We start from the raw sequence: 27170 nt of genomic DNA, 5'->3' as shown, positions 1-27170 counted from the left end.
ATCAGACTCCTATTTATTGACTACAGCTCCGCCTTCAACACCATAATCCCAGCCAAGCTCATATCGAAGCTCCAAAACCTAGGACTTGGCTCTCCACTCTGCAACTGGATCCTCGATTTTCTGACCAACAGACCACAGTCAGTAAGAATGAACACCAACACCTCCTCCACAATAGTCCTCAATACCGGTGCCCCACAAGGCTGCGTACTTAGCCCCCTACTCTACTCCCTGTACACACACGACTGCGTGGCAAAACTTGGTTCCAACTCCATCTACAAGTTTGCTGACGATACGACCATAGTGGGCCGGATCTCGAATAACGACGAGTCAGAATACAGGAGGGAGATAGAGAACCTAGTGGAGTGGTGTAACGACAACAATCTCTTCCTCAATGCCAGCAAAACTAAAGAGCTGGTCATCGACTTCAGGAAGCAAAGTACTGTACACACCCCTGTCAGCATCAACGGGGCCGAGGTGGAGATGGTTAGCAGTTTCAAATTCCTAGGGGTGCACATCTCCAAAAATCTGTCCTGGTCCACTCACGTCGACGCTATCACCAAGAAAGCACAACACCACCCATACTTCCTCAGGAAACTAAGGAAATTCGGCATCTCCACGTTAACCCTTACCAACTTTTACAGATGCACCATAGAAAGCATCCTATCGGGCTGCATCACAGCCTGGTATGGCAACTGCTCGGCCCAGGACCGCAAGGAACTTCAGAGAGTCGTGAATACCGTCCAGTCCATCACACGAACCTGCCTCCCATCCATGGACTCCATCTACACCTCCCGCTGCCTGGGGAAAGCGGGCAGCATAATCAAGGATCCCTCCCACCTGGCTTACCCATTCTTCCAACTTCTTCCATCGGGCAGGAGATACAAAAGTCTGAGAACACGCACGAACAGACTCAAAAACAGCTTCTTCCCCACTGTCACCAGACTCCTAAATGACCCTCTTATGGACTGACCTAATTAACACTACACCCTGTATGCTTCACCCGATGCCAATGCTTATGTAGTTACATTGTGTACCTTGTGTTGCCCTATTATGTATTTTCTTGTATTTTCTTGAATTTTGTTTAATTCCCTTTTCTTCCCATGTACTGAATGATCTGTTGAGCTGCTTGCAGAAAAATACTTTTCACTGTACCTCGGTACACGTGACAATAAACAAATCCAATCCAATCCAATCCAGATAGTGACCCAGAACCAGGATTGAACCTGGGGCAGCAGGGCTAACCCACTGCGCCACCGTGCTGCCCCCTGCAGACCATTCCTCAGAATAATCACCCATATTTCACCAAAGTTACAGCAGCAGATCAGAAGATCCCCCAAATAAATCATAACCCCCAGGTGCCTTATTATTACAATTATTAGCTTAATAAGATTATTACATTTTGGGAATGTGTCTTTATTTTCCAGTGAACGCCCCAGGGAGGGGAGCCGACCCAGGGATGCTGCCTTTTCGCCTTGTCAGATCTAGCTTCCATTATCTGGGAATCTGGGTGGCCACAACTGGGCCTTCCTTCATAAGCTTAATTTTGCCCGGCTGGTGAATTTTGCTCGGCAGAGCAGATTTGCAGAGGTAGGATAACTTCCCCCATCCTTGGCGGGCAGGGTTCAGACGGTTAAATGAACGTCCTTTCGAGCTTTCTGTTTCTTTTCCAATGTCTCCCTATCTTTCTTCACAAATCATCCTTTGTTAAAATTGATAAATTGATTATCTCCATAATTTGGGTGGGAAGGACCCCAATAATTCGTAGGATGTTCCTGCAGAGAGAAAGACAATCAGGGGGCTTAGCCGTACCTAATGTGTTCCATATTGGGCTGCCAATATTGAAAAGGGGCTGGGGGGGGTGGGTGGGGGTGGGTTAGGGATCTGAATTGGTTACTGCCTCGCTTCCTTTTCATCCAATGACATTTACCTCAATCCCAGTGATGGTGGCTGAGGGTGAGTCGCCTGTTGAAGGAACTGCGCTCCGAAAGCTAGTGACTACAAACAAACCTGTTGGACTTTAACCTGATGTTGTAAGACTTCTTACTGTGCCCACCCCAGTCCAACGCCGGCATCTCCATATCTTGAAAAGGTCGAGTACACCATTGGAGGATCCGTGGGTGGATCAAGATGGCAGCCAATAATTTCCTTTTCCATGGAATTGGGCATCGTCAGTTGTGAGGGTGGCGGGGGGGGGGGGGGGGGGGGGGGGGGGAGCGAGGGGGGGAGCGAGGGGGGTTGCAGGGGGATGGCGGGGGGAGCGAGGGGAGTGGCGTTTATACGGGTTCTGGTTGGGATTTTTCTTTGTTGTGAATTATTGAGGTAAGGGGTAGGGTCCAGTGAGGCTGATATTAATTTAAATGTGTTGTTTCGTACAGTTTCTGTATGCATTTGTCAGTTAATGCAGTTTTATTGTGTTATTTTGAGAAGCCTCCTTCGGAATAAAAGTATATTTATTTTTTCAAATCTGGATCTCGCACAGTGTTCACCAAGTCGGGCGTGACGAGGCCACTGAATCGCGGCTGATATCTCAACCGTGAAGCTGTAACATGTCGCGGGTACATTCCATCCTGAAATTCGGCTCACCTCTTCATTCAGCTGGAGGGTGAACTGAGCTCTGAACTCACCTGGACAGCTGAATTTAAGGATCTTCGAAGCAGATTGAGAGGAAACGTGGCAATTTTCAAATGGAAAAGTCCCACGAAAATGTAATGGGTTGAGGAGTTTACGTTATGTTATGATCTGAGCTGCGTCACTCACCTTTTGCTCCTGTTATGAGTAACCACTGCTGTACAGCTTGGAGTGAATCGGTCTGCAAGATCTGAGATAGTAACTCCAGGACCTAAATTGAGGGCAGCATATCGCACAGATTTAATTAAAGACAGTGAATTGTTGCTTCAATAATGATGAGAAATGGGTGCACACTTTACACTCGTACAGTCCTCATCCACAAACCCAACATCAATTTGGTGCTGGCTAGGGGGCTTCTTGGCAACTAGGGACAATGATAGTAGGGTTCAGTAGAAAGGATCTCAACCCACACCATCTGAAGCTTCAGCAGGGACACGCCCGCTGTCATTTTACGCTCAAATGAGCGCTGATTGGTAGAAGGCGCTTTTTCCATCCGCACTTGGAAGGGAATCCTGCCTCAGAAAGCCACCGGTCAATCAATGCCAGAAGAGGCATTGCAGAGTCATGCCTGGGACTCAGTACAGGGAGCTGGTGTGAAAGTAATCAGCAGGGGCACCGAGAAGGGGAAGGGGCACCGGGGAGGGGAAGGGGCAGCAGTGGATGCCCCGGGTGGAGGGGGAGGAGTGGTTAATCAGAGGATAGGACAGAGGTGGACGGAGAAGTATGAGGGAACAAAGAACAAATAAAAATTACAGCAGAGCAACAGGCCCTTCAGCCCTCCAAGCCTGCACCAATCCAGATCCTCTATCTAAAACTGTCGCCTGTTTTCTAAGGATCTGTATCCCTCTGCTCCCTACCCATTCAAGTATCTGTCTAGATACATTTTAAATGATGCTACCGTGCCCGCCTCTACCACCTCGGCCGGCGACGCGTTCCAGGCACCCACCACCCTCGGCGTAAAAGGGTGCAGTGAAGGGTGAACCCAGTCAGATGGGGGCTTCTAACGGAAGCGCCACATTCCCGCCCGAGACCGAGAATGTTAAACTTTTCTATTCCCCATGCTGAGTTATCCAGCCGCCGCCCATCTGAAAATTGAGGCTGGGACAGAAAAGTCGCTTAAATGGCCACTTGAAGATGTTCCCTAGTTGTAGACTTCCCAATCACGGACAAGGGCAAGCTTTCAGTTCGAGGCACTGCTTGTCCCACCAGTAAAATCCCACCGGGTCGTGGCGGCGAGATTCCGGAAGGAGACCAAGTCATTTCAGGCTCCTCCCCGTTCCCTCCGCCTCAAGTCCAGCTGGGGAGTGGGGTGGAGGGGAGGGGAGCATTTCATTCAGGCCCTGGTGTTACAGTACTTGTGTCAATTTAGGGCTGATGCAGGTTGAGGAAGATAATGTTCCTGTTTCAGATATTGCACTGAAGGTGCAGACTGAAACAAATTGTGGTGCTCTGTTATCATAACAACAGATGGCATTTATATAGCGCTTCTGACATCCACCTGAGAGTCTCAGCTGATAGATGTCACCTGTCACAGTGCAGTGCTCCCTCAGTACTACCCCGGAACTCAACCACCTTTCATAGCGCAGTGCTCCCTCAGTACTGGGCCCAAAACTCAACCACCTTTCACAGTGCAGTGCTCCCTCAGTACTACCCCGGAACTCAACCACCTTTCATAGCGCAGTGCTCCCTCAGTACTGGGCCCAGAACTCAAGCACCTTTCATAGCGCAGCGCTCCCTCAGTACTGGGCCCAGAACTCAACCACCTTTCACAGTGCAGTGCTCCCTCAGTACTGGGCCCAGAACTCAACCACCTTTCATAGCGCAGTGCTCCCTCAGTACTGGGCCCAGAACTCAACCACCTTTCACAGTGCAGTGCTCCCTAAGTACTGGGCCCAAAACTCAACCACCTTTCACAGTGCAGTGCTCCCTCAGTACTGGGCCCAGAACTCAACCACCTTTCATAGCGCAGTGCTCCCTCAGTACTGGGCCCAAAACTCAACCACTTTTCACAGCGCAGTGCTCCCTCAGTACTGGGCCCAGAACTCAACCACCTGTCACAGTGCAGTGCTCCCTCAGTACTACCCCGGAACTCAACCACCTTTCATAGCGCAGTGCTCCCTCAGTACTGGGCCCAAAACTCAACCACCTTTCACAGTGCAGTGCTCCCTCAGTACTACCCCGGAACTCAACCACCTTTCATAGCGCAGTGCTCCCTCAGTACTGGGCCCAGAACTCAAGCACCTTTCATAGCGCAGCGCTCCCTCAGTACTGGGCCCAGAACTCAACCACCTTTCACAGTGCAGTGCTCCCTCAGTACTGGGCCCAGAACTCAACCACCTTTCATAGCGCAGTGCTCCCTCAGTACTGGGCCCAGAACTCAACCACCTTTCACAGTGCAGTGCTCCCTAAGTACTGGGCCCAAAACTCAACCACCTTTCACAGTGCAGTGCTCCCTCAGTACTGGGCCCAGAACTCAACCACCTTTCATAGCGCAGTGCTCCCTCAGTACTGGGCCCAAAACTCAACCACTTTTCACAGCGCAGTGCTCCCTCAGTACTGGGCCCAGAACTCAACCACCTTTCACAGCGCAGTGCTCCCTCAGTACTACCCCGGAACTCAACCACCTTTCATAGCGCAGTGCTCCCTCAGTACTACCCCGGAACTCAACCACCTTTCACAGCGCAGTGCTCCCTCAGTACTGGGCCCAGAACTCAACCACCTTTCATAGCGCAGTGCTCCCTCAGTACTGGGCCCAGAACTCAACCACCTTTCATAGCGCAGTGCTCCCTCAGTACTGGGCCCAAAACTCAACCACCTTTCACAGCGCAGTGCTCCCTCAGTACTGGGCCCAAAACTCAACCACCTTTCACAGCGCAGTGCTCCCTCAGTACTACCCCGGAACTCAACCACGATAATGAGCTGAAGTTCCAGGAAAGCTGGACTTGAATCCATGACATTGTGACCCAGAAATTATAGAGCGACCCACTGATCTACAATTGCCAAGGCCAAATAACCCCATTGACGATACACAGATTATGGCTGCAAAGTTGACATTTATTGCTGACCCCATCATTGCTTTTGGGAAGGTTGAACCTCTGTAGTCCATGTGATGTAGGTACATCCACAGTGCTGGTATAGAGGTAGTTCCAGGATTTTGACCCAGTGGCAATGGAAATTTCCAAGTCCGGATGGTGTGTGCCTTGGAGAGGGACACGGGGACTGGTGGGGCTCCTGTCTGCAACCTCTCCCTTGTTACAGGTTTGGGAGGAATTGGCCTTGACAAATAAACCATGCAACAAATTCTGTGACTACTCACGACAACTTCTCGTTCAGCCACTGTCAGGCTCGGTCTCGCACATCCAGCACGGGAACTTGGTCGACTAGAAGACCGGGACAGAGGTCTTGTTGGAGAAGGGCAGAGGTTTCCCCTCTCACCAGCGTTTGGAGTTCCCCACTTTGCAGTCTCCTCCTAGTTAATAAAAATTAAAACTGTTCGATCTTTCCTTCTTCCATAACATTGTGAACAATCATTCATCACCCAGCAAGACAGAAATGTCAAATCTCCTGCTACTTGATCCCAGAACAAAATAAACGTTGATCAATGTACTACATTCTTTTTATCAATCTCCTCTTTTGTGCTGTGCTTAGGAACGGTAACAGGGCAATCCACCCCTTCTGATTTCTGGCCATTCAATGAGTTCACGGCTGATTCCGACCTCAAGCCAACGTACCCACCATTGATACATGTCAGCATCACAGGAACAAAGGAGGCCATTCAGCCCCTTGAGCCCAGTTTCTTCATTCAATGAGATCACGGGCTGATCTATGACCTAACTCCATATACCACCCCTTCCACCTCACCCACATCCCTTTGTAAATTTGATGAACAGCACTGTTTCTGTAATATCCCACAGGGAACCTTTGGGGCGGGAATGCTGGTCTTCCTGGTGCTCCTTGCAGAGTACGAGCTCGCCCACTAGGGGCAGGGTATCTCAATGAACCCATGTATATAAGGTCGGCCAGTAAGGCACTGGCCTCAGTTGGAACCAGGTAGGGTAATGTACATATAGTTTGTGTAAATAAACTCGGTTTCTAATTTTGCTCGGTGTCTGTGTCCTTATTAAATTTTCAATCTCTGATTTAAAATTAACAATTGATTTTGCAATAACTGTGCTTATGATGGACGAGAGTTCCACACTCCGACCACCCTTAAGGTGAATTGTACGTGGCCCCTCCCGCTGATGTGTTTTTGGCGGGAGGGGGGTGGGGGTTGGGTCACTGTCTGTGCGGAGTCTGCACGTTCTCCCCGTGTCTGTGTGGGTTTACTCCGGGTGCTCCGGTTTCCTCCCACAAGTCCCGAAAGACGTGCTTGTTAGGTGAATTGGACATTTGGAATTCTCCCTCTGTGCACCCGAACAGGCACCGGAATGTGGTGACTCGGGAATATTCACAGTAACCTCATTGCAGTGTTGATGTAAGCCTACTTGTGTCACTTAAAAAGATTATTATAAAAGTCAGCTTCTTTTTTCTTAAATTTACAGTACCCAGTTATTTTTTTCCAATTAAGGGTCAATTTAGCGTGGCCAATCCACCTAGCCTGTACATCTTTGGGTTGGGGGGGGGGGGGGGGGGGTGAGACCCACGTAGACACAGGGAGAATGTGCAAACTCCACACGGACAGTGACCCGGGGCTGGAATCGAACCTGGGTCCTCGGCGCCGTGAGGCAGCAGTGTTAACCCACTGTGGCACCATGCTGCCCTGCAATTGGCTTCCTGCCGATTTTCCTTTCCGGGGGGGGGGGGGGGGGGGGGGGGGGGGGTTCAGGCTATCTCCCCCCCCTCCAGTAAAATGCATATGTGGTTCCTAATTTCGCTCCTGAGATGTCTGATCAAATATTTAGACTTACATTCCCTAGTTCTAGATTCCCGATCAGGGGAATAGTTTCTCTTCATCTACCCATCCTACGCCCCTTAATATCTCAAGAAGTGCAATTAACTCACCACAGAGAATGAAAATGTGTTTTCTTGACACCGTTTTCAGAGGGAAAGATGTGTAATTTGGTCCTGTGGCATGTTTGGGGGACAGAATTCCAATTTTTCACCTCGCTTTGTGTGACAATGTGTTTCCTGATTTCACTAAACTATCGAACTACAATTTTCAAGATGTGTCTGTTAATTTCCTAACTGAGGAAATACTTTCTCTGCCTTAACCACGTCACTTAGCACCATAAAAACCTCAGTCAGATCACCACTTAACTTAAACTCATGGATGTCGAACCCAAGTTAATGCAACCTAAAGCTCCTAATTTAACCCTGTAGGCCCTGCTTTCATTTTGGCTCATTACAGCCGTAAGTCACACCTGGTGTGGTCTATTGGAATACCTATAAAGTGTACATTTTGTGATGTCGTTTCCATTGATTTTTCTTTTCACCTCTTGGCACTGAATATATTCACTAAACTAGGAAGAGCCGCCAGTGACAATTCCATTTTCTTAGGATTGCCTTGATTTTCATACAATTCAACGACATGAATTAAACGTGCAATTGGAAACTGGCGTGTAAAATATCAAATCACAATTTGCCCGTTTTTTTCTAATGCACATTTTGGGAAGGTAGAATAATTTCCATTCCTCACACTAGGTGGGAACGGAACATGGTTGCCAACTCTGGTTGGGCGTATTCCTGGAGGTTTCATCACATGATCTCCGGTCTCCCACTGCCCCGCCCCACTGTTGGTCACCTGACACATCCACCTTGCCACCCCACCTCCATTCAGAGCTAGGGGGATCATCGCGTCTGACTAACAATTCTTAACTTCAGTCAAACAGCCCCCTTTGTCTCTTTTTTTGTTGTTGCTTATATTTTTTATAAATTTAGAGTACCCAATTCATTTTTTTTCCAATTAAGGGGCAATTTAGCATGGCCAATCCACCTAACCGGCACATCTTTTGGTTGTGGGGGTGAGACCCACGCAAACGCGGGGAGAATGTGCAAACTCCACACGGACAGTGACCCAGAACTGGGATGGAATCTGGGACCTCGGTGCCATGAGGCCGCAGTGCCAACATGCGGCCCTTTGTCTCATCGCCATTCTTTTTAAACTAAACAAGTAAGAGTGTTCAAAGATTTTTGTTTGAAAATAACTTAATCTGATGACTTTTCTCCTGTTTCACGCATACAGAATTACCCTGCTTGATCAGAGAGTTCAGGACATTCCTGGCAGCCATCCCAGCCTGACACCATAGCGAGAAATTCCTCCTCCCTATATGTTTTTCCAAATGGTCGATGGGATGCAGAATCTATTGTCAGGACTCCCTGGACGAGCGCGCGGTCAATTCCAGCCCCATTTCACCCGGCGTCACTACACCATTAAAATTAATCATGATTGTTAGAAAAATACTCAAAGTCTTTGCCCTTGGCTGCCCAATAACTACAGGTTTGTTAAGTTAAACACAATGGGTGAGACCGCCAGGGGGGTCATGACAAAAAGCTACCCAAATTGGATCAGCGCTCGCCGCCATTCCTGGGCCAACCCCGATTTTCTGATTCTCTTGCCGCAACCGATGATGGAGAATCTAGGCCAATTAAGTTTATTAATAACAGTAATTATAATTAGATATGCAGCAAATACAACAGGTTGACTGTCATGGTATGCAAACATGCAGCTAATGAACACTTAGAATAGGACACGACCAATGAGCAGTCAGGACACTCAGGGGTGGTATCTCACTGTAAAAGGAATGAGACACCCACACCCCGCCTCTTTCCACAGACCAACATCTACAGAGCGAGACAGGGTGTATCCTCAGCATCACACCCCGCACGTGACTTAGAGCAAGGCTGGTTCAGTTAGACTGAGTTACTACATTTAGATTAGCAGAGAGTCGAACTCATTGAGAACTGTGCTAATAGTTCAATAAAACACATTGAACACACTTCAAAGTCTGGAGCATCTTTGACTTAAAACTGCATCAAGTGGCAGCTTGTGTTATTCCAAACTACATAACACAACAGGTTGGCTACATCTAATTCCTGACCCACCCCCAACTTCAACCCGTCCCATCCTCTAAACACACACGCAAGACAGACAAACACAGAAAGAAGAAGGGGGGCAGTAAAATAGTAAGTAGAAAGTAAAAAGATAAGTCCTTGTTTCAGATGGCTGTTTCTAGAACACCTTCCTTCAGGCTCTCAGTTTGAGATTTCTGTTTCCAGTCTGGGGTGGTTTTTATTGCAGATTCGTTCAAGTTGGGTGGCACGGTGGTGCAGGGGTTAGCACTGCTGCCTCACAGCGCCGAGGACCCGGGTCCAATCCCGGCCCTGGGTCACCGTCCGTGTGGAGTTTGCACATTCTCCCCGTGTCTACGTGAGTCTCACCCCCACAACCCAAAGATGTGCAGGTTAGGTGGATTGGCCACACTAAATTGCCCCTTAATTGGGAACTAAATGAATTGAATACTCTAAATTCACTTTTCAAAAACAGATTCATTCAGGTCTTTGCAGTTTCAGAAATACAGTGGCTTTACTGGAGAAAACACAAGGGGGAGATAGAGAGCAGGTCCTTTTTACTGAGTGTCCAGGTCTCCAACTCTGCTATCCTTAGGTCGCTGGAAGTCATCCCACTCAGGCAGGCTCTAATCACCACTTTTGCCGGGCAGAACACGGCCAATTGATTGGCCACCAACCAACCAATCGAACCAAGTCTCATCCCATTTCCCGGGTGTCAGAAAGTCTGAGTGTTGCTGTGCGAAAGCTAGTTCAGAGTTCCCTTCTGTAACTTTTACATTCCCCACTTCCCCTGTTTGAGTATAATTCCATTAAGCAACCATGGATCAAAATGAAAACAGCAAAAATAAATAAAGGGGGAAATACGGGAATCGACAGGAAGGGCCCTTACCCCCCTCCCCCCCTAAAGGAATGAAACATCGTGGCACGGACGTTTCATTATGAGGTATGCAAGACAGAAATCATAAACATATGTCCACTCATCCATCTCCGTTAAATAGGTTCCCTTCCCAGTCTCTATATTGATAACTAGTCAGCTCTTATACCCGTGACAAAGCATCCACTATCACATTATCAGTTCCAGGAATGTGCACAATTTTAACCTTGAACTGTTGTAATAACAAACTCAAACTGAATAATCTTGTGTTCTGGGCATTAAACCTTTCTGTAAATGAAAGCAGATTATGGTCTGTATAAACTAAGCTTTGTGTATTTTCATGTCAGACATATAATTCAAAAATTTATTTTAAAAAAGCTTTTTTTTAAATTTTAGAGTACCCAATTCATTTTTTCCAATTAAGGGGCAATTTAGCGTGGCCAATCCACCCACCCTGCACATCTTTGGGTTGTGGGGGTGAAACCCACGCAAAGGTGAAACCCACGCAGGGCAGCACGGTAGCATGGTGGTTAGCATAAATGCTTCACAGCTCCAGGGTCCCAGGTTCGATTCCCGGCTGGGTCACTGTCTGTGTGGAGTCTGCACGTCCTCCCCGTGTGTGCGTGGGTTTCCTCCGGGTGCTCCGGTTTCCTCCCACAGTCCAAAGATGTGCGGGTTAGGTGGATTGGCCAGGCTAAAATTGCCCTTAGTATCTGAAAAAATAAGGTTAATGGGGGTTGTTGGGTTACGGGTATAGGGTGGATACGTGGGTTTGAGTAGGGTGATCATTGCTCGGCACAACATCGAGGGCCGAAGGGCCTGTTCTGTGCTGTACTGTTCTAAACACGGGGATAATGTGCAAACTCCACACGGACAGTGACCCAGAGCCGGGATCGAACCTGGAACCTCGGCGCCGTGAGGCAGCAGGGCTAACCCACTGCGCCACCATGCAATTTAGTGTGGCCAATCCAGCTAGCCTGCCCATCTTTGGGTTGTGAGGGTGAAACCCACGCAGACACAAGGAGAATGTGCACAGGGACAGTGACCCGGGGCCGGGATCAAACCCGGGTCTCGGCACTGTGAGGCAGCAGTGCTAACCACTGTGCCACCGTGCCCCCCGAGGCTTCCTTTTCAACAATTGTATACTTTCTTTGACATGAACTTAATTTTTGTGGAAACTGTCCCACTGGCCTCTCTGTTCCTGCATCGACGTCTTGCAGTAGCATTGCTCCCACCCCCAGGTTACTGGCATCTGTGGCCATTTTAAATGGTCTTGTAAAATCCAGCACTGGTTCTCCCACTAACATGACCCTCAATCTCCCAAACTCTACTTGGTATTCTGTGGACCACAGCATTTCTCTTGCTGCGGCAACATATCCAATATGCATTGTATTTCAGACTCTAACTGAGCCAATCTCCCTGATTTTAATTCAGACGGCTGTTGTTTTATTGGTTGAGAGTTTCCTGTGTCTACATCATGATCAGTTAACATACTGCACGCTGGTGTTTCCCTGTGAATCTGTCTATATTTATTCAGTGTCTTAATTAGATCTTCTCTCTGTTCTTCTTCTGCTGGTAGGTTTGCATCATTGGTTTTTGAACTCCCTTTAATATCTTCAAACTGGAGCCTTGTCTTCACTCTTCCCTTCAAAATCAAAGACAACATGCTTCCCTTTCACAGTTTAGAACATAGAACATACAGTGCAGAAGGAGGCCATTTGGCGCATCGAGTCTGCGTCGACCCACTTAAGCCCTCACTTCCACCCTATCCCCGTAAGCCCTCCTAACCTTTTTGGACACTAAGGGCAATTTATCATGGCCAATCCACCTAACCTGCACATCTTTGGACTGTGGGACGGAACCGGAGCTCCCAGAGGAAACCCACGCAGACACGGGGAGGATGTGCAGACTCCGCACAGACAGTGACCCAAGCCGGGAATCGAACCTGGGACCCTGGTGCTGTGAAGCCACAGTGCTATCCACTTGTGCTACCCTGCTGCCCAAATTGTGATGACCTCCTGAATGTGTTACTTCTGCATTTCTGTCTCTTTCCGTCTCTCATGTAATGCGGCCAGTCTTTTCTGATTGCCCAATGAATGTTTATCCATATCTCGAGGATCTTCTGTAGCCAATACAAGCAATATTGTCAATGCTGAGGGAAACATTTGGTTCATTTTTAGTCAATAAACACTTTTCAACCCCTCCAGCTTCAAATTCTCTCTTTTCCTTCACATGGTTACTTTCAGTGACAGGGAATGATGAGGGTTCAATCTTGGCAAAGTTGATTGGCTGTATATGCACCATTCTTTGTTTTACAGCTTTTACCTATTCATCGGAGACTTTGTAATCACAGCCCTTAACTCTATACAGTAGCCGGGCGGCACGGCGGTAAGCACTGCTGCCTCACGGCGCTGAGGACCCGGGCTCAATCCCGGACCCGAATCACCGTCCGTGTGGAGTTTGCACATTCTCCCTGTGTCTGCGTGGGACTCACCCCCACAACCCAAAGATGTGCAGAGTAGGTGGATTGGCCACGCTAAATTGCCCCTTAATTGGGGGAAAAATAATTGGGTAGTTAAAAAAAAATTTTAAATCGCTATTTAGTAAGGCGCACTTATACAATTTGTGATTCCCAGATTTCAACTGTTCCTCTTTACTTTCAGAATCAGAGGATAACACACTATTATTATTGGTTCCATGAACTTTCTGTTTTTTGTTAACAGATGTGGTGTATGGTTCTTCATCTGCCTTCCTCTTCATTGTCAAGAGGAACTGATCACTACTTATTTCATCTCCTTTGCTATTTGCTTCCTTTACCTTGAAGAGGCACCGTGGACCTTTAAAAGAATGTGGGTTTAATCAACCGTTTGCTTGGTGTTATTTTCACAGTCATTGCTGTCCTTATTCTCAAGAATCGTCTTGGCTACTCTACCATCTGATTGTGGTGTGATTTTAATCTCCGGTAATAAAGGTTGTTTGGAAAAGTGTTGGGATATTGTTCCTGTAGCTGTTCCGTCTCCTTATCTTCCATCGGACTGCCTGTAATCATGGGTGAAGCTACAACCTTCACTCCTGCTGAATAATTCCCCATAGGTAAGTCTACTCCACCCACTGGTAACTTCTTAACAACTCCGACAACGACTGGACCTGACACTAAATCACACTCCAATTGTACTTTATACAATGGAACCAGGATATAACCGCCACTTATCCCATTCACCAATACCTTAGCTTTCATTGAACTCTCTGGCAAGAAAATCAAATATTTCTCCAGTGAAAGAGTTTATGTATCGCCTGTGTCCCTTAAAACCGTTATGGGTTTAACTACATCAGTTGATGTAAATGGAATGATTTTCTCCGAGGCAGAAACCCTGCATATATCTCACCTACGTCATTCATCACACCTGCTCCCACAGCAGTGTTTACCTCAGATTTCCTAGTTCTATCTAGAGCTAGAGTCTGCCCTGTAGCATTTTGTTCCCTTTTCAGAATCCTACTTTGGAACTCCAACATGTCCCATGAGCTCTCCTCACAAATTCCAACATGCTGACCGAATGTGCCCCACTTTATTACAATGGTGACACCCAAGCCTTTGAGTGTCACCTTCACCCTTAGTACCTTCCTCACTTACCTGAGGAGGGAATATTGGAGCATTCCCAACTATCCATTCCTTACCTTGGCTAGCTGCCTTCCTTTCACTCTCCCATGTCCTGTCCTTTTTAAAATTATGGGAGTGATGGAACATAGGCATAAAATTATGGATCAGCTCATAGTCGTCAGCCATAATTGCTGCTTGTCTGGCGGTCTTCACCCTCTGGTCTTCAACATGTGTTCTTATCACAGAAGGTAGGAATTTTTTTAATTCAGATCAACCTGCTTTAGATTTCCAGAAGTTCTCATGAATCATTTCAACTTGGCAGCACGGTGGTGCAGTGGTTAGCATTGCTGCCTCACGGTGCCGAGGTCCCAGGTTCGAATCCCGGCTCTGGGTCACTGTCCGTGAGGAGTTTGCACATTCTCCCCATGTCTGCGTGGGTTTCACCCCTACAACCCAAAAGATGTGCAGGATAGGTGGATTGGCCACGCTAAATTGCCCCTTAATTGGAAAAAATAATTGGGTACTCTAAATTTGAAAAGAAAAAGGACTTGCTTCACAGCGCCAGGGTCCCAAGTTCGATTCCCGGCTTGGCTCACTGTCTGTGCGGAGTCTGCACTTTCTCCCCGTGTGTGCGTGGGTTTCCTCCGGGTGCTCCGGTTTCCTCCCACAGTCCAAAGATGTGCAGGTTAGGTGGATAGGCCATGATAAATTGCACCTGGTGTCCAACAAAAAAACGATTGGGTGGGGTTGCTGGGTTACGGGGATAGTGTGGAGTCATAGGGTGCTCTTTCCGAGTGCCTGTGCAGACTCGATGGGCCGAATGGCCTCCTTCTGCCCTGTAAATTCTATGATTCTATGACAAGTCTGTGGAGAGAACGTAGCTAACACTTCGTGACTGGATGGCACTTTGCTGTCAGGCTTACTGAGATTGTCCAGCATTTTCCCTTCTTGCTACAATATTGTAAAGACTGATATGTTATTTTGTGTGGATGTATAGAGGCTTCAGGACAGAATCTTCTCCACCTTCAAAAATGTTTGTGTTCCGACCTCACTTTGGAAGTGTAGCCTCTTGGGCAGCATGGTGGTGTAGTGGTTAGCACAGTTGCCTCACGGCGCCGAGGTCCCAGGTTCGATCACGGCTCTGGGTCACTGTCCGTGTGGAGTTTGCACATTCTCCCCGTGTTTGCCTCCCCCCAACAACCCCAAAAGATGTGCAGGCTAAATTGCCCCTTAATTGGAAAAATATAATTGTATATTCTAAACTTAAAAACAAAGGAAGTGAAGCCTCTGTCACAATCGTACAGGAGGCGGGCACTTAAGGCCGTCTTTGTGTTTGCTGTTCATTAAAGGACGGTGGCCAGGACATGGTGTAGGTACCCGCTGGAGTGGGTGGTCAGCCTCCCCTCTGGGAGAGGTGGGTGCTACTAACGCAGTGTGGGAGCTGCAGGGTGCCTCTAAGGGGAGTCACGGTTGAAAGACTCCCAAGGGTCATCGGTGTTGCCGGGGGGAAAACTCCACGAGAATGCTTTGAGATGACTGTGCCTTTTACGCTTGGTGTTGTTATGATAGCGGAGTGGACAGCAAGCTCCGATGGTCCTATGACCTCCGAGGCGCTGGTGAACCTGATACTGCTTATGCGTCACCCATAAAATGACATTGCTCCGCGCGATGATGTCCTAACCCTCCTTTCAAATGCCTCAACCAGTTACATACCATGGCTGCCACAGGGATCCCACCTCTGGGAAAGTCTCCTGGAGGCGGGAACATATTGGACTCAACCCCCTCCCCCCCATCCCCACCCCAACCCCATAGCTCTCCCCCCCCCCCCCCAACCCCCCCACGAGAGGGGGAAGATTCCACCCCTCAATTTTAACCAGGATCACATTCTACAGAATGATGTCGGGTACCCAATCACCTCTTTTGTGTCTGTTGTTAGTTCCGGAGTGAATTCCACCTTTGCCGTAAAGTCTCTCAATTCTTCTCGCCAAGCCTGGGAATCTGCATGAAACAGCAAAGGCAGTCACAGTCTCCACTGGTGTTCAAGGAAGGGATTAGTTTGCACCAATGTGCACTTAAATTATTTCAGCCGAGGGATGGACATTTTCGTCAGCTAGAATATTTCACACGCTGAAACAAAACTCGGGTTAAACCGAACAATTTGCATTTCAGCTTTGCAGCAATTTGATTATTCATTGTTTTATTTTCTGATTTTTATTTTGCAGTTTCTGATCCAAAAGCACCTGAATTGCGTCCCCTCTCTGTTATGAATCTTTGCCTGTAAGCTCCATTTTACAATTAGATTATATCACGTTAAAATTTAGTTCACAATTTCTCAGTGATTAAAAAATTAACTTGACGAAATTAAAAACGCTCCTTCTGTTCAGAGTTTCAAGCAGGGATTCGCAAGCAGTATTCCAACTCAAAGCAACAAGGGGAATAAGGCTGTGCTGTTACATCCCACCCCACAAAGAGCAGATTTAATCCCAGCAAAGCATTGACAACCCTACCTGCCTACAGACAATCGTCAATAAATGACAGGTGGAGTCAGGAACAGCCCTATCAAGCAGCCCAATCAACCTGCTCACCGACGTCCAGATTGGAGTCCACCAGGGCCACTCAGCTCTGGAACCCATTACAGCCTTGGACCAAACTTCGACTAAAGAGCTAAATTTCAGGAGTGAGGTGAGAGTGGCAGCCCTTTACATCAAAGCATCATTTGACCCAGTGCAGCATCAAAGATTAATAAAACTGAAGTCAATGGGAAACATCTCCATTGGTTGGAGATCAACCTTCAACCAACCAACCAACAATGGTAGATAGTTGTGTTTGTTGGAGGTCAATCGCCCTCAACTCCAAGACATGATTGCAGGTTCCTCAGGAGAGTGTCCGAGGTCGCTATTTTCATTTGCTTCACCAATGACTTTCTCTCCATCTTAAGCTTAAAAGTGGAGATGTTTCCTGATGATTGCACAGCGTTCAGTATCCTTTGCAACCGCTCAGATACTGAACTATATCCATATGTAGCAAGATCTGGGCAGCATCCAGGCTTGGGCTGACGAGGGGCAAATATCACCCAAGTGCCAGGCAATGACCCCATCTCCAACAAAAGCAAATTTAACAATCTCCCCATGACATTCAAAGCTATTACCATGGCTGAATCCCTCACTATAAACATCTTGGGGGCTTACCTTTGGCTAGAAACGGGACTGGACTAGCCACATAAATACTATGGCTATAGGAGCAGGTTAGGAGCTGGGAATTCTTTGACGCATGACTCATCTCAAAACTCCCCAACATTTCTCTTTCATCTCCAAGGCACAAGTCAGGAGTGGTGGAATATTCTCCACTTGACTGGATGAGTGCAGCTCCAAGAATAACTCAAAAACTTAACACCATCCAGAACAATGTAGTCCATTTGATCGGCAGCCAATTCGCCACCTTAATTGTTCATTCCCTCTGCTACCAGTAAGACGTCTTACAACACCAGGTCTGCTACTAGTGTCAGCCGTAAGTGTACCATCCACAAGATGCACTGCAGCAACTTGCCAAGGCTCCTTCAACAGCATCTTCCAAACCAGCACCTCTACCACCTACATGGGCAGCAGATTCATGGGATCAGAACCAGGTTCCCCTCCAAGCCACTCACCATCCTGACCTGGAAATATACCGGCCGTTCTTTCACTCTCGCTGGGTCAGAATCGTGGAACTCCCTCCCGAACAGCACTCTGGGTGCACCTACACCTCAGCGTCTGCAGCTAGCTCGAGAAGGCAGCTCAACACCACCACCTTCTGAAGGACAATTAAGAGATGAGGAAAAAAAAAACCCTGGCCTTGCCAGTGACATCTAAATCCCAAGAATATTTAAAATCAAAGACAAAACTTTATCAAAGTAATATCTCCACATTCAAATTCTCGGATGTTTTAAAACAGTGATGTTCGAAATGAATCTCGTCCACAGTTATCCAATCAGAAACAGTTCTTTCAGTGACTATCCTGACCCTCTGGAGTTCTTTTCCAAAGACACTTGGTTGAGTTCTTATTTTCCCCTGACTTCATCACTTCAAAGCCTTTGTCATCAGCTGAACAGCTGGCTTCTCAATCCCTTCTTGTCTGGTGCTTTATGCCATGTCTCCCCCCCCCCCCCCCCCCCCCTCCCCTAACCCACCCACCCACCCAAGATTCTAAGTCATTCACCTTTGCAAGGAGTGGAAGTTAGTGTTCACATTGACTTACTTGGAATTTAACGGCTTGGGAACAGACCATTCGGCCCATCAGGGCCATGGTGGCGTTTATGCTCCAGAGAAACTTCCCACTTCACCAGCATATTCTTCTATTATTTTCCTCTCCATGTACCTATCCAGCTTTCCCTTAATGTATCTCTGCTATTCATCTCGACTACTTCCTATTGGAGCGAGTTTCACAACACTCATCATTCCCTGGGTATACAGGTTTCCCTTAAATTCCTATTGGATTGATTTGTGACTATCTTGGATTTAGAGCTTCTAGTTTTTTTATTCTAGCCTCACATCTTCTATGCCTAATTCCAATCAAACCCCTTCAGCATTTTAAAGCTCTTCATCAGGCCACCTCTCAGCCTTTCCATTTTAAGAGAGAATGCAATGGAGGAAGAATTGGCCTTTTGGACCATTACAATACTCAGGTTAATGGTAAATACAAACTCTTGTTGGAGCTGAGTCAGGTCCTCAACCAAGTGGAATCAATCTGCCATTGATAGCTCAGCAGGTGGACGGTTAAACTACACCCTTAAGCTACTGCTTGATTTCTGGTATTTATTAGAACTAAAGTAGGTGCATTTAGGGGAATGGGATTAAGTTAGGAAAAAAAACTTTTTCAGAGAAGCTGTACAGGTACAGTTGCCAAATGGCTTCTAATTGGGGCAGAGTTTGTAAGGAGCATCCAGAAGGACTTCTTGAAACAGTACACAGATAGTCTAACGAGAGAAGGGGCCGTACTGGACCTGGTATTGGGGAATGAGCTAGGCCAGGTGGTTGACGTTTCTGTCAGGGAGCAGTTGGAGAACAGTGACCACAATTCAGTACGCTTTAAGGAACTGATGGATAAAGATAATTGCAGTCCTCAGGTGAAGATGCTAAATTGGGGGAAGGCTAATTACAACAATATTAAGCAGGAACTGAAGAATGTTGATGTTGATCTGAAGATGTTTGAGGGCAAATCGACATATGGCATGTGGGAGGCTTTCAAGTGAAAGTTGATAGAAATTCAGGACCAGCACGTTCCTGTAAGGGTGAAGGATAAGTATGGTAAGTTTCGGGAACCTTGGATGATGAGAGATATTGTGAGCCTAGCCAAAAAGATAAAGGAAGCATTAGTCAAGGCTAGGAGGCTGGGAACACACAAAGCAAGTGTGGAATACAAGTAAAGTAGAAAGAAACTTAAGCAAGGAGTCTGGAGGACTAAAGGGGGTCACGAAAAGTCATTGGCCAGCAGAATTAAGGAAAATTCCAAGGCTTTTTTCTATGCCTGGAGCCAGAGGAAATGGTCGAGGTACTAAATGAGTACTTTGTGTCAGTATTCACTAAAGAACAGGACTTGGTGGATGATGAGTCTTGGGAAGGGAGTGTAGTTAGTTTGTTGAGATCAAAAAGGAGGAGGTATTGGGGGTCTTGAAAAACATTACGGTCGACAAGTCCCCAGGGCCTGATGGGATAGACCCCAGAATACTGAGAGGCAAGGGAGAAAATTGCTGGGGCCTTGAGAGAAATCTCTGTATCCTCACTGGCTACATGGGAGGTCCCAGAGGTTTGGAGAATAGCCAATGCTGTTCCTTTGTTTAAGAAGGGTAGCAAGGGGCAGCAGGGTGGCACAGTGGTTAGTGCTGCTGCCTCACGGCGCCAAGGTCCCAGGTTCGATCCCGGCTCTGGGTCGCTGTACATGTGGGGTTTGCACATTCTCCCCGTGTTTGTATGGGTTTCGCCCCCCAACCCAAAGATGTGCAGGCTAGGTGGATTGGCCACGCTAAATTGCCCCTTAATTGGAAAAAATGAATTGGGTAGTCTAAATTTATTTTTTTTTTAAAAGAAAAACAAAGAAGGGTAGCAAGGAAAATCCAGGTAAGTACAGGCCGGTCAGCCTGATGTCAGTGGTAGAGAAATTATTGAAGAGGATTCTTCGAGACAAGATTTTCTCCCACTCGGAAATAAGTGGACATATTAGTGAGAGGCGTCATGGTTTTGTGAAGGGAAGGTTGTGTCTCACTAACGATCGAATTTTTCGAGGAAGTGACGAAGATGATTGATGAGGTGAGGGCAGAGGATGTTGTCTACATGGACTTCAGTAAGGCCTTTGACAAGATCGCTCATGGCAGACTGGTACAGAAGGAGAAGTTGCATGGATCAGAGGTGAGCTGGCAAGGTGGCTACAGAACTGGCTCGGTCATAGAAGACAGAGGGTAGCAGAGGAAGGGTGAGTTTCTGAAATGAGGGCTCTGACTAGTGGCGTCCCTCAGGGATCAGTGCTGGGGCCTTTGCTGTTCGTAGTATATAAATGATTTGGAGAAAAATGTAACTGGTTTGATCAGTAAGTTTACGGACGACACAAAGGTTGGTGGAATTGCGGATAGCGATGAGGACCGTCAGAGGATACAGCAGGATATAGATCAGTTGGAGACTTGGGCGGAGATATGGCAGATAGAGTTTAATCTGGACAAATGTGAGGTCATGCATTTTGGAAGATCTAATACGGATGGGAAATAACAGTAAATGGCAGAACCCTTAAGAGTATTGACAGGCAGAGGGATCTGGGTGTACAGCTCCACAGGTCACTGAAAGGGGCAACACAGGTGGAGAAGGTAGTCAAGAAGGCATATGGCATGGTTGCTTTCATTGGCCAGGACATTGAGTTTAAAAATTGGCAAGTCATGTTGCAGCTTTATAGAAGCTTAGTTACGCCGCACTTGGAATATGGTGTTCAATTCTGGTCGCCACACTACCAGAAGGATGTGGAGGCTTTGGAGAGGGTGCAGAAGAGATTTACCAAAATGTTGCCTGGTATGGAGGGCATTAGCTATGAGGAGAGGTTGAATAAACTCGGTTTGTTCTCACTGGAACGACAGAGGTTGAGGGGCGACCTGAAAGGAGCCGACAGGATTATGAGGGACATAGACAGAGTGGATAGTAAGAAGCTTTTTCCCAGGGTACAGGGGTCAATTACTAGGGGGCATAGGTTTAAGGAGCGAGGGGCAAGGTTTAGAGGAGATGTACGAGGCAGGTTTTTTACACAGAGGGTAGTGGGTGCCTGGAACTCGCTGCCGGAGGAGGTGGTGGAAGCAGGGACGATAGTGACTTTTAAGGGGCACCTTGACAAATACATGAATAGGATGGGAATTGAGGGATACGGACCCAAGAATGGTTGGGGGTTTTAGTTCAGACGGGCAGCATGGTCGGCACGGGCTTGGAGGGCCGAAGGGCCTGTTCCTATGCTGTAATTTTTTTCGTTCTTTGTTCTTTGTAGCAACATCAGAAGGCCGTTCAGCCCCTTGAGGCTGTTCTGGCATTCATGGCAGCACAGTGATTAGCACTGTTGCTTCACAGCGCCATAGTTCAGGTTCGATTCCCGGCTTGGGTCACTGTCTGTGTGGAGTCTGCACATTCTCCCCGTGTCTGCGTGGGTTTCCTCCGGATGCTCCGGTTTCCTGCACAAGTCCTGAAAGATATCCTATTAGGTAATTTGGACATTCTGAATTCTCGCCGAACAGGTGCCGGAATGTGGCGACTAAGGGCATTTCACAGTAACTTCATTGCAGTGTCAATGTAAGCCTACTTGTGACAATAATAAAGGTTATTATCACTACAGAGGTCATGGCTGAATGAATGATACCCTACCTCCATTCTCTCAGCTTGGTTCTGGACCAAGTTTCAAAATCAGTTTCAGATTTTACATTATTAAATGAGCTCCTGCTTTTCTGTGGCTGAGAATTCCTGTACCACACTACCCTAAACCTGAAGAGACTTTTGCAAACTTCTCTCCTGAACGGTCTCTCTTTGATTTTAAGGCGATGTCCCTTTTTCTAAGGCTTTCCCCCCCCCCCCCCCCCCCCCCCCCCCCCCCCCCCCAGGTGTTAAAATGTTAAGATTCCATGGACATAAGTTGGGACAAGTAATGATAGATGGTCACCCTGGACTCTGGCGCTCTGAGTCCTTGAATTAGTCAACTGGAGGAGCCTTTCTACTGCCTACATTCCATACATTGAAGACAGTGTTCATCTCCAAACATTCTTTCCATTCATTAAATCAAACGGGAAAAATACTCATGTCTATATATCCATTAATACTCACATAACAAGCCAATGTCAGTTTGAGAATCTTCTTTACAAGGGGGTTGTGGTATTCCCGTGATGATATGTGCTGGATAAGGGGTGGTTATGGGAATATTCGCAGTGACTGGCCGTGGAGGTTTGATGAACTCTTGTTTTGATGTTGGTTTAGCCGGTTCTTTGTGACAGACACCAAAATCATCCACCTTACAGACAAGTTGATTGTTCAGACCTGCAACACAGTCAGTGGAGCCACTTGAGTAGATCTCGGACTTGCATCTTAAGTGGTTGTAATAGTCTGGCTGAGGAACCTACTGTAACGCAAAGAGAGACTAGAGTGTTGTGTTATGTATTCTGGGACCCCCCCACTCCTGGTACCATGTTGTGTCATGTACTCTGGGATAACACAGGCTGCAACTGGATGCAGCTTTAACCAAAAGATACTTCAGACCTTGAAGTTAGTACAATCTGATTTATTGAACCAGTCCTCTATGAGTTTGACTCTCTGCTAACATAAGTGTGGTTTCTCTGTCTGACTGAACCAGACCAGCTCTTAGCCACGTGCTGGAGGTGTGATACTGTACATTCACCCTGACTCACTCTGTAGATGTTCATCAGTGGAAAGAGGTGGAGTGTGAGTGCCTCGTGCCTTTTATAGTGAGATACCACCCGAAAGTCCTGCCTGCTCATTGGTCATGTCCTGTTCTCTGTGTTCATTAGCTGCTTGCCTGTGCCTGTGCCTGTCTGCATATCATGACATAGAGTTGGTCCATTCAGCCCATCCTGCCATTCATAATGGTGCAGTATTGTGATTTTATAAACCTCTATGGAAGACCAGTAGACAGAACAGACCATCGGACTGTTACAATATAATTGTTGGGTGGCCCAAATCCAAACGGGAAAGTTGGACATGCTATCACAACAATTTGTAATTTGTTTTTTATTATCAGGTGATATCTGCGAGGGCAGGAGCAAATATTTTAAACCACTTTCAAAGATTTAAATTTTTAAAATTTAAATACGTATTTAAGAAAAGAAAACTTAAACACACAGATTACATTGACAAAGTTAACAGTGGTTCTACAAACATTTCCCAAAGAATGTCTTGCTCAGTTAAACTCCGGGTAAGCACCGCTTTTCGGCAACAGTTCTCATAGATTTTCTCTGTAAAAATTCCAATAAGGTTACAGTACAGGCCCTACGGCCCACAATGTTGTGCCGACCATTTATCCTAATCTCTGATCAACCTCGCCAAAACCCCTTCAATTTACTCCTGTCCATATGCCTGTCCAAGAGTTGCTTAAATGTCCCTAATGACTGACCCCAGCACTCTGCTGGCAGCGCATTCCACGCACCCACCACTCTCTGTGTAAAGAACCTACCTCTGACATCTCCCCTATACCTTCCTCCAATCACCTTAAAATTATGTCCCCTTGTGACAGCCATTTCCGCCCCGGGGAAAAGTCTCTGGCTATCCACTCTATCCATGCCTCTCATCACCTTGTACACCTCTATCAGGTCACCTCTCTGCCTTCTTCGCTCCAGTGAGAAAAGCCCTAGCTTCCTCAACGTTTCTTCCTAAGACATGCCCTCCAGTCCAGGCAGCATCCTGGTAAATCTCCTCTGTACCCTCTCCAAAGCATCCACATCCTTCCTATAATGAGGCAACCAGAACTGGACACAATATTCCAAGTGTGGCCTAACCAGGGATTTATAAAGCTGCAGCAAAACCTCGCGGCTCTTAAACTCAATCCCCCTGTTAATGAAAGCCAACCCACCATCCGCCTTCTCAACAACCCTATCAACCTGGGTGGCAACTTTGAGGGATCTATGTACATCGACCCCAAGATCCTTTTCTTCCTCCACACTTCCAAGAATCCTGCCTTTAATCCTGTATTCAGCATTCAAATTCGACCTTCCAAAATGAATCACTTCACATTAATCTAGGTTGAACTCCATCTGCCACTTCTCAGCCCAGCTCTGCATCCTGTCAATGTCCTGTTGTAACCTGCAACAGCCCGCGACACTATCTACAACTCCACCAACCTTTGTGTCATCGGCAAACTTACTAACCCACCCTTCCATTTCCTCATCCAAGTGATTTATAAAAACCACAAAGAGCAGAGGTCCCAGAACAGATCCCAGTGGGACACCGACCTCCAGGCGGAATACTTTCCATCCACCATTCGCTACCACTCGCTGTCTTCTTTCGGCCAGCCAATTCTGCATCCCATGGCCCCTGACTTGCTGAATGAGCCTACCATGAAGAACCTTATCAAATGCCTTATGAAATCCATATATACTACATCCACTTCCCAACCTTCATCAATGTGTCTCGTCACATCCTCAAAGAATTCAATGAGGCTTGTGAGGCATGACCTGCCCCTCACAAAGCCATGCTGACTATCTTTAATCAAACTGTGTTTTTCTAAATAATCATAAATCCCATCTCTCTCAGGGCAGCATGGTGGTGCAGTGGTTAGCACTGCTCCCTCGCAGCACCGAGGTCCCAGGTTCAATCCCAACCCTGGGTCACTGTCCGTGTGGAGTTTGCACATTCTCCCCGTGTTTGGGTGGGTTTCGCCCCCACAACCCAAAGATGTGCAGGGTAGGTGAATTGGTTACGCTAAATTGCCCCTTTATTGGAAAAAATAAATTCGGTACTCTAAATTTTTTTTTACAATGTTTAAATAAAAATCCCAGCTCTCAGAATCCTTTCCAGTATTTTGCTCATCACAGACGTAAGACTGACTGGTCTGTAATTCCCAGGGATTTCCCTATTCCCTTTCTTGAACAGTGGAACAACATTCTCCTCCCTCCAATGATCCGGTATTACTCCAGTGGAGAGTGAGGACGCAAAGATCATCACCAACGGTGCAGCAATCTCCTCCCTAGCTTCCCGTTGCAACCTTGGGTATATCCCATCTGGCCCTGGGGACTTATCTATCCTGATGCTTTTCATCTTTGGGTTGTGGTGGTGAAACCAACACAGACACGGGAGAATATGCTAACTCCGCACAGACAATGATCTGGGGCCGGGATCGAACCCAGGCCCTCAGCGCCATAGGCAGCAGTGCTAACCACTGTGCCACCATGCCGCCCAACTGCAGTACATCTTGTAGATGGTACACATGGCTGCCACTGTTTGTTAGTGGTGGAGGTTTGAATGTTTGTGGAAGGGGGAGTAATCAATAGGACTACTTTGTCCTGGAGCTTCTTGAGTGTTGTTTTAGCTACATTCATCCAGGCAAGTGGAGAGTGTTCCATTACACTCCTGACTTGTGCTTTGCAGATGGTGGACAGGCTTTGGGGGGTCAGACGGTGAATTACTCGCAGTAGGATTCCTAGCCTTTGACCTGCCCTGGTAGCCACAGTATTAATGTGGCTGGGTCCAGTTCAGTTTCTGATCAATGGTAACCCCCCGGATGTTGATTGTGGGGGATTCAGGTAATGAGACCATAAGACATAGAAGCAGAATTAGGCCACTCGGCCCATCGAGTCTGCTCCACCATTCAATCATGGATGATATTTTTCTCATCCCCATTCTCCTGCCTCCTCCCCATAACCCCTGATCCCCTTATTAATCAAGAACCTATCTATCTCGGCTGTGGTTGAGAGGGGGGGGGGGGGGGGGGGCATCGGTGGGGTGATGGGGTGGAGGTGAGGGGGGAGGGAGGTTTGGGGGGGTTGGGTGAGTGCACCTATATGGCTGGTGTCACTCTACGCAAGCGCAGGCCACGGTGGGTGGTCAGTGGGGTGCGTAGCAAGGTGGCTGTGGCAATGGCAGACCGTTCCTGGACACCCCGATCTTGGGGGCTAACCTGTTGCCACGGCCCATCCCCTGGTCACTCCCCCATTACTCCCCCCCCTCCCCCCCAGGCCCTGGCAGATGCCCCCCCCCCCCCCCCCCCGCCCCCGCCCCAACCAGCCATGGCATCAGTGGGAACAGCAGTCCACGTTCGTGCTTCTGAGACATGATCTACCTCCTCCCTCTCCCTCAGCAGCTACGATGCCTTTTTCCCGATTTTTAAAACCATAAGCGAACCTCACCATCACTAAATCCCCCCAGAGGAGGTGGAGCCTCGCAGAGGCCCCGGAGAATAATGGGACGGCCCGTACATGATATGCCAACATCGTTTGCTGCATGCGCAGTGTTGAATCCTTTTACGCCACTGTCGAGGCACCAGAGCATGGCGCCCCATCGAGGATAACCTCGATTTCCGGTGGCACCAAATTCTCAGACCAATCGTGCTTTCCGATTCCGGTGTCGGCCGACAGAGAATCCCTCCCCATATGTGGCAGAAATGGCAGGTTTTCCACTTGCAAAGGCAAAGCTACGAAATTGTGACAGATTTAATTAACAAGCCAGAGCAAAATCAAGAAGCAACACATTTAACACTATTGGGGAGAGACTGTTCCACATTGCATTCCATCTAATTCTCTCTGAAGAACAGAATATGCAGACTGCTGAAATTCTGACAGCTTTGAAAGCACGCGTCGAACCTGAAGTGAACGTAACTTATGAACGGGATGTGTTCAACATTAGGTGAAGGTGAAAAGAGTATTGATTCGTGTGAGACTGCACGGGTGGCATGGTAGCACAGTGGTTAGCACTGCTGCCTCACAGCTCCAGGGTCCCAGGTTCATCTCCGGCCTCGGGTGACTGCGTGGAGTTTCAACTTTCTCCCTGTGTCTGCGTGGATTTCCTCCAGGTGTTCCGGTTCCCTCCCACAGTCCAAAGATTAGGTGGATAGGCTATGCCAAATTTC

At 47.6% G+C, this 27170-nt stretch overlaps 1 protein-coding gene across 5 annotated transcripts in view; it reads right to left on the bottom strand.

Annotated features, from left to right (window-relative positions):
• The window catches only part of LOC119963527 (protein TBATA-like), an 86241-nt gene that overhangs the window by 9641 nt on the left and 49430 nt on the right, over window positions 1–27170 (bottom strand). For 4 of the 5 annotated variants that reach the window (XM_038792796.1, XM_038792797.1, XM_038792794.1 and 1 more), the window contains exons 4-7: window positions 22424–22633; window positions 16024–16106; window positions 5945–6097; window positions 2758–2839 (exon numbers count right to left, since the gene is read on the bottom strand). In XM_038792796.1, coding sequence (XP_038648724.1) covers window positions 2758–2839; window positions 5945–6097; window positions 16024–16106; window positions 22424–22633 — 528 coding nt within the window. The remainder of the gene's footprint in view (window positions 1–2757; window positions 2840–5944; window positions 6098–16023; window positions 16107–22423; window positions 22634–27170) is intronic. The other variant, XM_038792798.1, reaches the window with a different exon arrangement.

Source organism: Scyliorhinus canicula, chromosome 3 (genome assembly GCF_902713615.1).
Source record: "Scyliorhinus canicula chromosome 3, sScyCan1.1, whole genome shotgun sequence".
Lineage (NCBI taxonomy): Eukaryota > Metazoa > Chordata > Chondrichthyes > Carcharhiniformes > Scyliorhinidae > Scyliorhinus > Scyliorhinus canicula.
The sequence above is the reverse complement of the archived record's forward strand: the minus strand, read 5'-3'. Positions and strand labels throughout refer to the sequence as shown.